At 38.0% G+C, this 17,422-nt stretch overlaps 1 protein-coding gene across 3 annotated transcripts in view; it reads right to left on the bottom strand.

The window, feature by feature from the left end:
* TBCK (TBC1 domain containing kinase) overlaps window positions 1-17,422 on the bottom strand; it is a 58,184-nt gene that overhangs the window by 40,434 nt on the left and 328 nt on the right. For 2 of the 3 annotated variants that reach the window (XM_030449657.1, XM_030449656.1), the window contains exons 2-3: window positions 14,448-14,682; window positions 13,649-13,721 (exon numbers count right to left, since the gene is read on the bottom strand). In XM_030449657.1, coding sequence (XP_030305517.1) covers window positions 13,649-13,721; window positions 14,448-14,640 — 266 coding nt within the window. In that variant the 5' untranslated portion in view covers window positions 14,641-14,682. Of the gene's footprint in view, window positions 1-13,648; window positions 13,722-14,447; window positions 14,683-17,191; window positions 17,247-17,422 lie in introns of those variants that run through there. The other variant, XM_008505049.2, reaches the window with a different exon arrangement.

Here is a 17,422-nt window from a genome sequence, read left to right as displayed (position 1 = left end):
ACAGTGAGGTTTCTTCTCCCTGAGCTGGTCCTTAAAAACAGCAGAAAATTGTGACAAATTATAAAGTATTGTCTGTGATAGAAACTATGAAATATATCTCAACTAACTGGTGAAAAAAAATAAAATCCCAACTCTCCTCATTACAGACTGGGTAGAATCACCAGCCAGCTACCTCACTAAGCACCAAAATTAATTTTTTAAAACTTTACTAGCTGCTATTCATACTTGATGGAATGCCAGAACTTGGTCACAAGCATAAATAGCTAGATTTTGACAAAAGCCATAATATCAACAAATTCTGAGACTAGGACAACATAGAAACATCGAAAACAGCTATTTTAGTAATAGTCTGAGTTCAAAATTAAGTTACCTTACATGGAGTCAGCTAAATTCTGATGTTTTTCCGAGAAGAAGAGTTCTATACTACTTTACACCATTTGAGTATATACTTTTAAGTTAAATTTTAAGCAGGAGTGAACCTATGTCCACACTGCTCTTCCTAAGATCACAGCATTTTGAACTGATTCTCAAGGTCTTAGCAACTGAAACCAAACCCCATTGTTAATAACCACAAAAGAAAACAAAACTCCACAACTATCTCACTCCTTCCTCACTGCCACTTTTTATTCCCCATCCCTTTATACCACACCACAGAATCAGAGAGCACTACCTGTGCTGTGTTTCCTCCCAGTCATTCCTGGGCAGAGATACAACTGGTAAAACACTTGATATCACAAGCCTTTACTTTCCCTGTATAGCTTTTTTTGCCTCCAACACAAATATTAAGAATAATGGTTGCCAACACAATGATCTCTCTCACTTTTTGCACAGCTTTGCAAAACAAGATAGGAAGAAAAAATAATGAAGAATTCATGTATTTGGTAGGGAACAACGGCATGTGAGCAGTTAGTACATCATTAGCCTAAAAATTGTTTTACTGAATTGAAAAATAAAAGTAAATATAAAATGCACTTTTGTGGCTGCTGTACTGGAGGAGTGCAGTGAGCTCTGGTGGCACCAGAGGGCCTCAGCCACCCACTTACTCTTCATCTCTTGCATAAAAATAGAACTTGGGCAAATTCCTGAAAACACTGCGTTTGGATTCTTTGCTCTTTACAACAAATCCTCCACGGCATTACAAATGTCCAGAAACAAATAAATGACAAGGTTTTTTTCTTGCATATCATTCTCGTTGTTCTTAAGCTCTTGAGGCTACCCTGGCTGGTGGGCACAAGTGTTCAGCCAAGCACCCTCAACTTTTGTCTAAAGCATGGATCCCAGCTCCCCAGGAGGCAGGGAGCTCTGGACAAGCACATTAAGTTCTTATTTATTAGGTAAAACACATTGTTTGTAGACCACTTATTTAAGAGGAGGTGAACAAAAGCACTAGAAGTAACACAGGAAAAAAAGGTGGCTAAATAGAGGCATGACAGGTTCAAACCCAACCAGGTAACACCACTGGCTTGCTGAGAGCTGTAATGATAGCTGTGTGGCATGGAACACCCTGTTCATCGATCATGGTCATGATTTAAACTACTGTGAAGCAAAACATTCCACTGCATGTAAAAACATGAAAGCATGAGATGCATTTGCACAAGTGGGAGACACGAAGGGGCACCTGTTATCTTCATTTTCCCAGCTCTCACAAGACTTGAAGCATGGTAAGAGAGAAGCACCAGGAGTTTCTCTGCAAGAGGAACATCACAGACACACCAAAAAAGGCATGATCTCTCCTCAACTATCAGCAAATTTTCAAGGGGGAGGCTTCATTTTAATCCTCAGACTAGATACCAAAAAATCTACTCAAGCTGTAGCCTCCTGGGGTCAGCTTTTGGAAACGGGATTCCCTTCAAATAAACGGATTGCACCTTGATGTAAAATCAAACTGCCTGGATTTAATCCTGGTTTTAATCCTTTTTTCCTGGTTTGGAGAAGAAGAAACACAGACATGAAAAGAACCCATTTTTTCCTGTGTTCCCTCATTCTAGAAATGAAGAATGAAAAGAACGTAAGGACTAAAAACAATACTGGGTTTAGGTCTGTAACCTGAATGTACAGAACCAGAGCAAAGGAAGCATAAAGAATAAATAAATTCCTCCCTCAGAAATTCATCTTGTAAGAACAGAAAAAACCCCAATAATCTCTACAAGTTGATATAAATAATTTCAGCCACAAGTACAAAACCAGCACGGCTCAGAAAGGCATGTGCATGGCATTTGTATGTGGAGAGAGAGAGAGGGGAAGATGACCTAAAAACCCACAAAAATGAGGATTGTTTTACTACCTCCATAATTTGTCAGGCCAAAAGCTATACCAGACAAATGAGTAATTTCCACACTGTAATAGTACACAGGTGGCTGTACTGTGCTTTCACAAAAACCATTAACTTTCCCTCTTACCAGTCAGCCTGATCTCTCAGGCTGTTGAATTCTTACTGCTAAGGACACAAAGCCATTTTCTGGAAGTTTACTTCAGCAATAATGAACCTAACCTGTCAGGAAACAGATGTTTTAGCAGAGTTATAATCTCTTGTGGTGCTGCAAACTCACTGATGAAATAATCTGACTGCTTAGGACATTTCTGTCACTGTTTTTGATTCTGATAAAGGGAAAAAAAGAGAAAAATTCTCCTTAGTGTGCCCACTGCAATCTTCTCTTTGACAGAGAACAGCTCCTGGGTCAAGGAGAAAGGGAAAAGTTTTACTTGAATAAATGTTTCCAAGCTCGATTCTGGGTAAAAAAACCCCAAACAACAAGACCAAGTTTGCTTCCTGAGCATCACACCAAAAGCCTCAACTGTTCTTGTAACAGGATACTCATTCTTTGGAATCTTTCATCCACGTTCACAAAATATCACACATGAGTTACTGTATTACCACTGTAGTCTGTTGGTAAGATCTTCTTGCTGTGTATTTTATCATGAGGTTCTCTTCACAAAAGACAATTTAAAATTTCAGCTTCAAGGGAAAAAACCTAAACAAACAGGCAACCAACCAACCAACCAAAAACCCAAAACACAACCAAAAAACCAGTACAATTCCTTAATGCCAGAGTAAGAAAAGTGCTTTTGAAAAATTCCTTTGACATGCAGCAGCAATAGTTCCTATGTATACCATAAATTGCTGAAGGGAAAATAAAATTACTTGATGCGTGACATCTTGAATACTTAAGAACAAGAGAACTGTATAGCATACAGCTGGAAATTGGAGATGGTTTGGGTCAGGAGACTCACAATTGAAACAACACAAGACTGGCACCAGAAAATAATCCTCATCATCTGCATAATTGTAGAGAGCCCTGTACCTGCTGGAGATTTATGTGTGAATTAGTGACATGCCTCTCCAATGCAAGAGGAAATTAACAAAAACTGGAACTAGAACTATTTTGATGTCCTCCAGGAAGGCAGAGCAAGACCAAAGAGGGTAAGATTATGCTGATTATAGCATGTTCCAGAGTTTCTTTTTCCCCATACTTGCAACTATGGGTACCTACACAGACTTCTGTGTCTTGTTCTGACATTGTATTCTTGCTGCAAACAAGTAAACACTAGAGGGAGAGAATCTCAGCAACCTGGAGTCCTAAGAAGCTTATGGCACTGATACACAGGAGTAAAGACACAGGTTCCTCTTCCAAAGAGCAGAGTCAGACAGGCTCTGTCCTGAGGAAGCACACCAGAGCAACACACACCAGCAATGTCATCAATCACAGAATTTGTGAAACTTACATCCATTTGGAATTCAGGAAGGAGATTAATCACAAAAAATTGTGGCTGTTCAAAGTGGAATGGAACCAGGTTGTGAACAGATGTAATGTTTCTGAATTTGTAAAAGGGACAGTATTTCAAGGCAAGCAAAACTATAAAACAAAGAAAATGACATTTTCAGTTAGTTTCATTACCACCACCAATGTGGATAGAGTGGTTAGGAGTGGTGAGGCCAAGTGGTTACAGCAAAGGATAAAGTTTGGGTATGATCCCAGCTGAGACAATTGCTATACTGACCTCAAGAAAGCCATCTGACCTCCTTATGCCTCAGTCAACCAGCTGGAAAACTGGATAAAAAGCAGGACTGGGTTGAAAACCAGATGTGCAGATAAATTGGGTCTTCCTGGGTAAATAAATTACAAAATATCCTATGCAGAACATAAAGAGTTTGATGCAGGTGGGAATGGTTTATTTGGCACTTTATTATGTGTTTGATTAAAAAATGGCACTAGGGACTGAGATTGTAAACACTGCCAATTTACTTGGAAATACATTCACATTATCAAAATGAAATGAACTGGAAGGGAATGCATCAAGCAGAGAATACAAGACCAAAAAAATGGATTTTATAGGCAGAGTCCTCAGGAAGCCCCTAACTCATGCACAGAGGTATTTCACACAGGATATCTTCAACAAATTCATATTGTTCATCTGAGGAAACTCAAAAAGTCCTAGCATTCATTTTTTAAAATCTTAAGCTGTAAGCATGACTTTAAAAGCAACACAAATGTTATATTTTTATGAAGGCCTCAACTTGTAGTGTACAATAAAAAAGCCCATAAACCAACAGATGAAGGCACAGATAAAGAGCAACTTCATATACACAGCAGATTGCACACAAGTATTTTTAAAGGTGATTTTTCAGTTCATTATCACTTTGAATGATATAAGAGTACCTGCTCCTCATAAAGCAACAATTTTCAAACACTGCACCTTAAATTCCTTTAAGACATCCAGCATTCATCCCATAAACTGGGGGACCAAATGAACAAAGTCCTTTTGAAAAGCAAGCACACCTTATAAAGCACCCTTTTAATGAAACCTCCAGTGCCATCTGGTTTAAATGCACAGAAGGGGAATGACCCATCCATATTCCCTGTTTTTGATCTTGCCACTGATTAACTTCTGAGAAGTCGTTTTTTGCATCTTAACCTCAGCTGGCTCTTATGTAAAAGATGTAATAATGATACTTTTCACTGGACCAGAAAGTGCAATGAAATAAAATTTCAATCAGCACGTGTAAAGATTAGGTAAAATAGCTCTCATTTAAAGCCAAATCACAGACCCTGGATTCTTATCACAAACTATACATTCTCAGATAAATAAAACAATAAAACTAGATGCCCAGCTGACAGTAAGGGAACAGCTAATAGGATGAAAACCAAGACAATGATCTCGAACCATAAAGAACTTAACTCCAATACCATTATGCACATGTATCATACACAGTTATTTTAAGGGTTAAATCCTTGCAACATGCCTTCAAACCAACAATCAAAAGCAGAATTTCTCCTTCAATGGTACAATACATCCATGCTGTGAAGACATTGTTTCCAATAGCTGAAGTTGACATGACAGACTCCCAAACCCAGGTATCAAGTCCATGTACTCACTACCAAAAAAATCCTATTTTGAGCTGGGGAAGTTCACTCAGCATTCCCTAAAAGAAAGCAATTTGACCTATTGCTCCTTCCAACCACTACGGATGTTTTGAGGCTATTACCAACATAAAGTGATTACTTCTATGAGGCTAAATTTACAGAACATCATTCTTCCACATTTTGCCCCCAAAAACATAGTAATGATTTAAGAAAAAAAAAATTAAAACCAAGCTCACATTACATTATGGATTGTCAACTGCACAGTGTAACATAAGCTTTTTTAAAAAGTATGTTTTTTAAGCATAAGTGTTGACCTGATGTCAATTATGTCAATACTGTGTTGACTTCAAGCATAATGAAAGTGTTCTTTCAAGGGGAAGAATAGAATAAAATCATTTTTATAGCCACCACAAGCATTCACTATTAAGGTTTTAAAAAAACATGATTTCCACTCTGCTTATAACCAGATTATATATTTAATGATTGCTGAACCCACACTGAGAAATAAAAATACCCTTTAATGCCCAGGCATTAATTCCTAACTGAACTAACAGTTACTAGAAATTCTACTAATTAACCAAAACTGCTGATCCTGTGTTGTTAGTCTACCCAGTGGATATCCAAAAGTTACTCAAAGTTAATACTACACTTAAAACAGACACTACCATGAGCTTCCTTAGCAGCAATTCTGTAAAGTCAGCAAGTCTCAGTACTATTTGCATTAGACACCCAAAATTACTGCTTCTCAAAGCCTTGCTGACAGGATACTGCTGATTAATTTCATCACTGCTTTTCTGCCTCCTCCCATGAAGAGGCAATATTGCAGAGAGGTTGCTAATATGATCTTTGCCAGGAAAAAAGGGAAGTGGAGTGGGTGGGAGGATATTACCAGAACTGCCTTACTGTGCAGTTAACTTAGTGCAGCTTCCTTCCATCCACCAAGCCCAGAAGGAAAGCATTTGCTTAATCAAAGGCACAGCCATGTACATATGGAAGAGCAGTATCAGTGGGCCACCTTAGATTGTACATTTGAAGCACTGTCTTAATAAAGCAAATGCTGGAAGATGTGCTATTTTCAGATACTAAGCAGCCTCTTTTCACCCTGAGCTATTCAGGCTTAGCTCAGCGGGACTAGAGAAGGTTTTTCCTCCTGCCACAGCTGCCTTTATCCAGAGAGAATTCAAGGCTCATACCCTTAGACCCACTACACAAAGATAACTGGTTTTACTAGGGCTGAGCCTTCTCTGCTACAAAGATCAGTGTCAGAGCAAGGCTTCTTTAGACACAAACAGCTACATTTTGAAATTTTCATTCCGATGGGGAATGGCTCATCACCTACATCTGCTCTTTAGAACAACTCTGCCACCATGTCATTACAAGACAAAAGATCTTGTCACACTTTCAACTGTGAACAGAGGAGTTACTTTGAGATGTCATTTTCAAAGGTGAATTTTCTAAAGGGGAATTGCCCTGTGGTTAAGCTATGCTCCTGGTTTCCACAAAGACACTCTAGCACTGTGGGCCTCCAGGTTGTCCCCAGATGCAACCTCAGCAGCATTTCCTACCCAAACTCTTAGTGGCAGCAAACAGGAGGGGCAGAACTCTTGAGCTGCAGCTGTCCACAGTTTCTTCCACCCTAGCCAGGGAGCACAGGGTGAGATGAGGGTCCTTAACTTCAGTATATAAGCAGATGGATTCTGTCATTCTTTCTGTGGCATATCAGGTGAATCAGAAAAAAAATCTCATTAAGAGCTGGACAAGGAAAACTTTTAAAAGAAAAGCTGAAATTGCAGTGTGTTTATTAATGCAGTTAACATTCCTGCAACTGTGTGGCAGTATGAACTGAACTGACAGCTCTAGAAATCATGACTAGCTAACAATAAATCATGCTTATCCTGCAGCCAGACAGGATAGATTTTTTTTTTTTTTTTTTTGTTATTCATTTTTAGGGAATGTCATTGTTATTCAGTTCTGTGAAGCACTGCCAGAAAAAAAAAAAAAAAAAAAAAAAAAAAGAAAAAAGAAAAAAAGGGAGCAGGGCAAGCCTTTTGGCTTCTACTTGTACTCGGATCTGTCCATCTGAAGGTTCTGTTGGTTCTGCTGTCTCTAACAAGCAACTCAGTTAACTCAGTGCTGTGCTCATAATACGGTGCCCACAAAATAGCAAAGTGGGCAAAAAGGGGCTATACAAAGTTTCCCATGGTAGATTCTGCAAATCTTTCATTGCAAGTCTGGCACAACACTGATGCAGGGATGATTTGCAACTGATGCAGCTTCAAGACAGGTGAGCAGCTAGTCTGGAGGAAAGGCACAAGTCTATTTGCACTGCTAAACAGAGGAGCTTGAACCTAAGGAGAAAGCATTCATAAGGCCAGAAGAAATGGTCTCAAACCACGATGGCTGTTAGATATGTTTGCAAGCATATCAATCCATCTAAATAAACCAGCTGTCTGATCCCTAATTAGTGACAAATAGTCCCCTGAGACATTGCTCAGTAGCTCAGAATACAAGAAACTGGACTCTAAAAATATGATCCCTTTCTAGAAGTATGCACTGTACAGCAAGTTTAATGAGTTCTTAAAAGCAGGATGAAATGCCAAAAACTGTTAAGATGGAATAACCATATACTAAACACATTTTGTTCTTGCAAGGCTACAGGCAATTTTAATTCTAAATACAACTATAATAAATTAAGATTAATAATGTGTCTTAAATCCATCAAGGTTTGCAAAGTACCAACTTGACATTTAGCTTTTCAGCTAGTAATTCATTAGTAGTAGTTTCCTCATTTATGCAGAATGGAATTTTAACACTGATCCTTACACAATTCTGTGCAGAAATATCTCTGCAGGATGAAGTCACCCTCCTGCTGAGGATGGCTTTTGGTCTTTTTGAGAGAAACTCAACATCCTCTTTCACTAGATACCGAAGACTCAAAACTCTCTGCTACTTTTGTTCTCAATTAAGTCAGCATAACTCATCTTGAGCTCAAGATCTTTACCACTGCTTTTAGCACGGAAATCTGTATGAAGTGTCTACAAGCAACTACAGAAGCAAAGAGGAGCAAAAAGGTTGAAATATAATTACACACTCTTTCCACATCTACAGACTCTATACTGCATACAGCCATCATATCTCCTTTTAATAGCAAGAAGCAAAGACTACTATATCCTCAAAGAGTAGAACTCTCCTGTTTTCCTTTTTGCTGGAAGAGAGGAACATTAAAAACAAGGGTGAACACACTGCTATGGTTCATATAAGGGAGACATGGTCACATCTTCTGGGATGTCTTTGCTGCCCTCAAGCATTGCAGCCAACCATACAAGCACAGAATTTGGTTCCACATCTAAAAAGGTCATTCAGACATCAAGAGCAAAATTGTTCACCTCAACTACCTCACCTTCTGCATTCCAAACAATCATTTTCTCCCTGTGAGAGTCAAAGCAGTCACAGGAGACAACCTAGGCTACAGGGAGATTTGCAATCAGACTAAAAACTACTTACAGAAATAAAAAAATACTCCTATATAAAGGAAAGTATCATTAGATAACACATAAACAAGGTAGGACTAACAATTGAACTCAAGGAAAACTCTACAGACACTAATTGTCCGAACTATAGACTCCCACACATGCTGGGAAAAAAACCCCAAACAATTCTATGTTTGTTTATTAATGCTACTTCATTTTACTGCTTCATAATTTCTTTTTACTAAATACAGCTTCATTATGACATATGGATTTCTCATGTGAAATTCCTGCACAGACTTGATTTGAAACAGAATACACTGAGCCCTTGAAGTTCTCTTCATATGCAGCTCTTCAAGTCAAATCATGTAAAACCTTCAGCCTTTTGATGACTTGCACCTGTCTTACAATATTTTTGAAGTATCCCTGACTACTCAGAAATTATTTCCCCCCCTATCCATGGGAGAATCTCTCCTGTAACATAGTTTCACTTCAGGTTTGCCAAATGCACATTAACAGCAAGGATGGCATAAAGAAATCTAATCTAATCAATGATCAGACAACTGTTTAATACACCCAAATAAAACGTATTCATCTGAATCAGTTGGATCATGTTTTCTTCAGACTAGTAAACAGCTGCAGACACAGTCTGCTTCCCATCAAATGCTCTGTGTATAACAAACTATACCTTGTATCTCTGATGGTTCACTAGTAATTTCTCAAAACTATGACTTTCTTCAATAAAATATAGTTGTCATGTGCTTTGAAAGGAATAGGCTTAGACTGCCCAAGCCACAAACTGAAGACCAATCCAGAAACTCTATAGTAGATGCCAGAAGTCTGCTGAATGTCAGTATCTGCTGGCATTTTTATTATCTTGAATACAAGTGCAGACCAACTTCTTCAAAGAAGAAACACACTTCAAGCGTGACAGAAAAAAGAAAAGCTCACAATCCCTATTATAACAGCACAGGAGCAGAGAAAATAACTCCTTTAACACTGTCTGGAAAAGGTATCCCAAAGGAGTAGTTGTAAATGTGTTTAAAAGATGGGCAACTTGAAAAATAAACTTGCATCTTACATTCTGGTCTGTGATATCACCGTTGCTAAAATAACAAGCAACTTTGAAAATCTAGTTAAATTTTTACTACCACAACATGAAAACTACATTTAGTGAGACTGATGAAGTACAAAACTTCTATCCACCGTAATTTTTTGAGACTTAGTTTCAACTTATTCCCAAGAAACAGTCTTTGCATGCAAAAGAAGACACACTGAGACATGTTTTGCTCTGAACAGCAGCAAACTACTATAAGCTTCATACAGGTATTCACTATTTTTGCTTGACTATGTACATACATTCCCAGCCCTTTAAAAATGTAACTGACTCCTGGAATGTAAGCCAGAGAGCTGATTTTGCACTTACTTCAGAGAGGTGATTTTGTATTAATGTCACTGTTATGAACTAAAATTAACTGAATACTTTCTGTGACTCAGAGTGCCAACAAACAGAAAAATAAATAGGGAATAAACAGACAGGGCACAATGACTCAGACTACAGTCTCCCATGGAGAGCACTATGGAGACTGGTCTGGTAAAAAAATTACATAACTATGCCTAAAATTTTCTACTCTATCCATGGTTGTAGCCCGAGTTCGCTGTTGCACACAACTCCAGAATAGCTCCCCTGCTCTTATTGTGATGCCTTGTGGAAGAACAGTATAGAAAATTGGTATTAATATCACTTTTAGAAGCATTAATTGTAGTTATGATATCCATATGGTTATCCCCTGAATAACACACAGAAAACACTGAAGAGCTATATTAAATTCCTTTTCTGCACCTGGTTACCTATGGTAAGGATTACAAAGAGACAACTTACTTCATCCATTTGAGAGTTCTTGAAATTTACCCTGGAAGAGTTCTAACAGCACCATATGCTCACTCTTTCTGGGATCCCAAATATGCATCATTCACAAGACAACATAATCTGGCCATAAATTACTGGAAGCTACCTTGCATTACCCTTTGAAAGTGAAGTTGAGCATGTTAACTCTAAGGACAATGACAAATGATCTTTGTAATTCCTGGAGACTGCTGTCACTGCACTGTTAGCTAATGAATGAATTATTGAATATATCACAAATTCAAGCTCTAGAAAAATTTTGGTGGTATGCTCAGTAAAATGACTTACTACAATGTGACAGAACACATGAGGTAAATGGTGGGAGCTCTAATTTCCACTATTGGGCCCCTTTGTGCAACTGACCCAATAGAGTTAGAAAACCTGGTGAAACTGTGATTCATTGAACCAAGAAATCCACTGCTTTTTTAAAAAAATATAATTCACATCCTAAGAAATGTATGCTACACATGATGCATGACTTCAGGAAAGATTAACTGCAAACAACTACCAAACAGCTGTATGACCTGCTTTCTAGTCTGTATGGAAAGATAGACAGTCCATAATGCCATGTCTTGAATTTCAGCACTAACATAATAGAAGATTTCCTGCTGATTTAACATCAGCTTGAGGTACAGGTGCAAAGGACTTAAGTTACTGGCAAGCATAAGGAAAATTAATCTCAAGACCAGAAGAGCAGCTTCTCACATTCCATAAACAATTTATAAAATTAATTGCAATAGCATACACATCAGCTCCCAGCTATGCTATCATCAACCAATACAATCAAAATATGTGGAAAAATCCAAGTCCTTCTCTCCAAAGGTAACTGATATAGTCAGATCACATAACAAATAACTGGGAATGTGTCCATCCAAGTTACTTTTGGAAATTTACGGGTCTCACTTAAAAACCAAATATGTCTGTTTTCCCTAAAAAGAGGGACAATGTCATTCATGCAAGCAACTTCATTTGAAATTAACATAATGTATCTGCTAGATACTACTGCAAAAGCTGCAATGTACAGTACATGAATCACTTCATACCTCACGTGTTACAACTTCCTGAAGAAATCCCCATCAGCTCACTAAACAAAAACTAAAATATCCAAATAATTTAGTTTAGCAAAATCTCTCTCAAGCTAAGAGGCAAAAATAAAGTCAGGGGTTTTGCATCTACTCTCACCAGAGCCATGGCTCAAATAACTGAGTCAACTGTCACAAATTATCTTTCTCAGTGTGTGAGAAAACTTTTTTGCATTGAACTATGATAAGAGAGTTTTTTTTCCCCTCAGGAAAGGGTATCTTGCCCCTGGCAATTCAAAGCCTGCAGGATTAAATTGCAACAAAAGTTGTCAGAGCATCTATGTAAGTATAGGGTACAAAGTAATTCAAAGCAAATTAAAATAGTTACATTTATACTTTTTCAAAAACAGTCCAGAGGCAGCAGACAGTCTGGGCTGCTTCTCATCTGGCACCAAGAGACATATGTTCAAAGAATAGTGTGAGAACTGAATGAAAAAAAGGAAAGAAAAGGGCTTCTGATGCTTCAACTATTTCTGGAGCTTTGCACAACAGGAACCCAATGGTAAACTGTGTGAAGGGCTGTAATACATATCACACATGAAAAGCTCTTTACACTTGTATTTCTGCCTATCTTAAGAAAAAATAGAAGCTGTATTTGCCTAACATTTCTCAAGCTAAGGTCACAAAAAGCTAACACACAAGCACAAACATTTTGCATTCCAATTTATCTCAGCCAGACAACATTAATAGCAACCTATTTCTATTTAGGGACTGCAAGGCTCAAAAGGCTACAGATCCTGTTTTACCCCTTTTATACACATCTAATTTGGGATGGGTAACAGGAAGTCTGTCTGGATAGCACCTGATCAAACACAGCCACCATGACATGCCTAAGGTTAGCTGGGAAGACACATACAAATTTGTCTATTATTTAATAATAGACAATTTAATAATAATTATTACCCTTATGTTTGCACGAATATCAAGAAAGATTAAATCCAATACTTGTTATAAACTTTTCAGAAGCTAAACTGAAGATACTTTGTATTTCTCTAAATGTGTTTTACATTTAAGTACTTGTGTGCTCTAGACATAACCAGTTAGTCTACAATGCACTGCTATACCAAATGGAAATGATGTTTCTCTTCTTCCACCTTTCATCTTTTCTGTGTTCCATATATTCTATAGGATCACTTTATGCTCCAAAGGTAATGGTAGCAAACTTTAACATAGCAGTTAACACTTTTAGCAAGAAGTCTGATTGGTTTATTGTTCATTTGCTTGCTTCTTTCAAGATACAGCTCAACTTCATTCATACTAGTTGGAAACCAAATATTGTTGGCATCCAAGCCTTTGGACTTGTTTTTTAACAAAGCTGTGCTAAAGTGACAATATTAATCCAAATTCAAATCACTGATCACTTCCCTGGAATATGTATCCAACATCCCATCCACTTTCTAGTTAGTAAATGAATACATTTCTGCGTATTAGAGAACCACACCAAATTCTGTCCTTTCTACTGAAAGTTGTATTTCAACAACAGGCAGACAAAATCTTCAACTTAATTTTCAGGAAGATATTTGTCCTGTCCTAGGTCTCATTTTATTTAAAAAAACAAAAACAAAACTGAAAACTATTGTTACAAGACAGATAGGAATACAAAGTATCCTCATTTTAAGTAAATTCCCCAAAATTCTTACAACATTTCCAGCTTCTAAAATTGTAGAGTAATAAGTACTCCCTCTTTCAGGCATTATGTCTGAAAAACAATTTCTTTAGCAGACTAAGATTTATATAAACCAGTAAAAGTTTTATAAAAGCTCTGGAACTTTGCCATAGCTGATATGTGAAATTATGATGAATGGATATGGGTTTAACTTGACACCTTACCTGACTGGCTTTCTTTCTCGTAGCAAATCTTCCAGACTCTTTTCACAGTGTTCAGCTGCCACAACCAGTCTCTCTAATTAAAAAATAAAATTAAAAAAAAGTCTAAGGAAACTAGAATCCAAGTGAGACACTGGGAGTAAGTACAGACAGTCTACCTATTTTGCAGATGTTAAAGGATTATGGCATACATTGTATGGAAAATTACACATAATTAAATGTTAAAGATGTAAAACTTCTGCACATCACCACAATTCTCATTCATGAGATACAGCAAATTATCTTTCCTGTTCCCTCACACAAAGCACTGTCTCTCCATCCATCCAGTAACCTCCTAATAAATGTCAAACCCCTCGGCCAATGTTTGTCAGATTTGACATTTGACTTAAGAACAAGTTCTCAGAGAAGATAAGCATCTACAAGATGAGTGAGACTCATAGTTACACCAGCTTTGAGAATGTTCACAGGATTAGAACATGGGTGTAGTAGCTCAGCATCAAAAATAGATTTATTTCTATGTCTCACACAAAGACTTGGACAGCAACTGAGTGTAAGAAATTCACAGTGAGGTATAAAAAAATTCCTCAGGTTTTATCAGTTAGTATAACATAACAAAAGAGGACACACAACAATATTCAGCTTTGACCCTGCAGAGAAGAAAGAAAATCACCAGTAGTGCCAGTCACAACAAAGGCAGAGTCATTTTGAGGCTGAAAAACTGCCACTTTCTGGTCCTTTAGGTGTATTTTCACAAAAATGTAACTAACCATATAGAAAATTCCTTTTTTAAACAAATACTCACCATGTTTACCTCTGGTAATGTCAATGTACTGGCAGAGCCTGGGATGGGTGATTGTTTTAAGGATCTGAAATCTCCCCAGAATTTTGATGGAGTTGGGTGTCAGAGGAAGGCCATTACTTCCACAAACATCATGGGGCAGAGCAGAGGCAAAGAAGGTGGAGGCACCCATTTCAGTATCTTTTAAAGGAAACATCTTTTTCACATAATCTGAAGCTCTTCAGAGCAATCAGTCTGCCTTAAAAGGAGAACAGAGTTTAAATTTATTTGCAAAAGATCACAGTCTTCTGACACATTTTACTAGTTTTACTAGTTACAATCACCAGAATGGGTCACAGAATAGTCCACATCAAACACTCTTGGCAGCTCCAGAATTGTAGTTTTACATTCTAAAGAGAAGAAACAGATATGGGGCTGGTCCATGAAAAGAGAAGAAGGACTCTCAGGATTTGAAGCCTTTAGGAGAAAGAAAATAAAAAGCTGGAAATATAAACCCAGTTATTATTCCTTCAAACCAGATGTAATAAATCTTTTTATCATCTATGGGGCTTCATGAAACAAAGCCCAAGCAGAACAAGATTTTGAAGAGCACTAAAGAAGCTAAGTAGTACTTTTTAATTATTCTTGCAGCCAATATTGACCTGCTACTTTCCTGAAAAGCTACTGTCTCTTGAGAAAGTCCCACAAGAGACCCAGAGCATTTAATGCTTCAGTGTCTCTAAATTATTTTTTCTCTAATGGAACAACCTTATTCCCAGCACAAAATTCCCAGTAAAAACCTACTAGGCTTCTTTTCTAAATCTTGAGAGACTGACCTCATAACAGGTTATACAGAGATCCTTATCTACCAAACATATTTACTAAGCCTATACAAATAGTAATTATGAAATGTCTTCTGTTTTAATAAAGGCAGTCTAATTTAAGATACAAAACAAATGTAAGACTGCTCTCATTTGTGGGTTTTTTCCCTGAACAAAGACAGACATGAGATACACACATTCGAATTCTATTATACATCATGACATTAAATATGAATGCATAGCATCAGGGACCAAACTTAAAAAAGGAATAAATCTGGACCAGAGTTGGGAATTGGAGTTTTTATAGTAGTATCTTTGTATTAAGAGCCTTATTTGTAAAGATACAATGCTTTCATATTATATAGCATTTTTTGGAAGCGATTTATTTTAGGATGCCAACAATGTAATTTATACTTAGAATTGGAAAGACATAAATTGGACTGAGTACAAGCATGAAGATTTATTGGCATGTAGCAAGTTCCAGTTGGCAAGCTTGACCTCTGTATTTATAAGACCCACAATCCTGTAAAATAACATCACGAACTACTCTGCTTCAGAAGTTACATATTAAACACAAAGTAAAAACACAGAATCACAGAGTAATTTTGAAAGGGACCTAAAGATCAAGACCTAACCCCCCTGACCCTCCCTGGGCAGGGACACCTCTCACCAGCCCAGGTTGCTCAAGGCCCCATCCAACCTGGCCTTGGACACTGCCAGGGAGGGAACAGCCACAACCTTCCTAATTAAAAGCAAAATTAGTATGATAAGGGTTAAGGGGAGGGAGTGTAAAATTATTCCAGTGAGACACATTATGTTTCTAAATATATAGTGTAGGATATATTCACTCAGGTAAGAAATGTTTTCAGTTTTGTTGAGAATAGATTTCATTTCTGCAGGATACTGCTTCCCTAATATATTTTATTTGCATTCAGCTGATATCTTGAAAGGTATTTTAATAAAAAGATGTGTTAAGTATCTTATCAATAACCTTTCCTCTATTTTATATCACTTAGCCAACAAGGATGAATTAGGCCACCTGCAACCAGACAGCTGCAGATTTATCACTCACTTCCTTTTCTTAGGAAACACACAAAGAGGAAGACAAAAGCAAACAAGCTTTCCCATCAGCTACCTAAAGGAATCAAGATAGAATTTTCAAAGGTACGAAATTTTAAAAAATCTTATAAAGTTAATTCCGTGGACTTCACTAGAGCAAGGAAAAAAAATTCTTTCTGATGATGGAAAAGATCTAGTTCTGTCAAAAGCTATTGTCACAATTAAACTCTGTCTTTAATTCTCAGATTTCCTAAACAGGAGTCAACAACTTAAAACTAAGCTAAGTAACCCAAAAACTAAAACTTAATCCTTTCACCACCTTTAAAAAGGGCCCCCCGGCTAAACCTAAGTGAAAAGCCTTCTTTAGCTAAATTATTTCAATCCTGTCATTACTCCAGTATTTTACTGACACATCTAAACTCAAAAAGAAGGAAAAGAAGGGTTAAAGATGTGAAAAAAAGATTTTCTTTATTTTTAAATTATGTGTGTTTATGGTGTTTCTGTGAGGCTTTTTGTTTGGGTTTTTTTTTCTTTTTTCTTTTTTTTTTTTCTTTTTTTGGTGGGTTGGCTTTGGGCTCAGGAATTAAACCCAGTAAAAGAGAAATCAGCTTTAAAATTTGCTTCAAAAAGCTGGGAACGCCAGACAGAGAGCCCCCCACCCCTGAGAGACCCACAGCACAGCCCAAAAAGGCGGGAACCGGTACTCCCCTTCCAGCCAGCCCTGCGCGCACCTCGGGGCGCTGAGGGGGAGCAGGGCCGCTCCCTCAGACCCCCCCGTTTCCCGGGACGCCCTCGGCGAGGATTCCCTCTGCAGGGGCTGCCTGGGCACAGCCTGGCAGGGGAAAGGGAAGGAGATAGGCAGAGGGTCGGAACTGAGGGGGGAGTTACCTGCGCCAGAGCCGCCGTCCCCACCTGGGATCGCGAAGCCACCGCCCGCTCCCGCCCTCTCCTCTCCTCCGCCTCACCCCGCCCAGCGCAAAGACCCCGGGGTGAGGGCATCCCAACGCCATGCCTGAAACTTCGGTTTGCTTGGACTTTTTAAAAATAACAAATAAAAGAGGTTAATTCTCTCTCCTTCTCCCTCCCCACCCTGTGTGTGTGTGCGGGCACTGTGAACAA

Source organism: Calypte anna, chromosome 4A (genome assembly GCF_003957555.1).
Source record: "Calypte anna isolate BGI_N300 chromosome 4A, bCalAnn1_v1.p, whole genome shotgun sequence".
Classification (NCBI taxonomy): domain Eukaryota; kingdom Metazoa; phylum Chordata; class Aves; order Apodiformes; family Trochilidae; genus Calypte; species Calypte anna.
The sequence above is the reverse complement of the archived record's forward strand: the minus strand, read 5'-3'. Positions and strand labels throughout refer to the sequence as shown.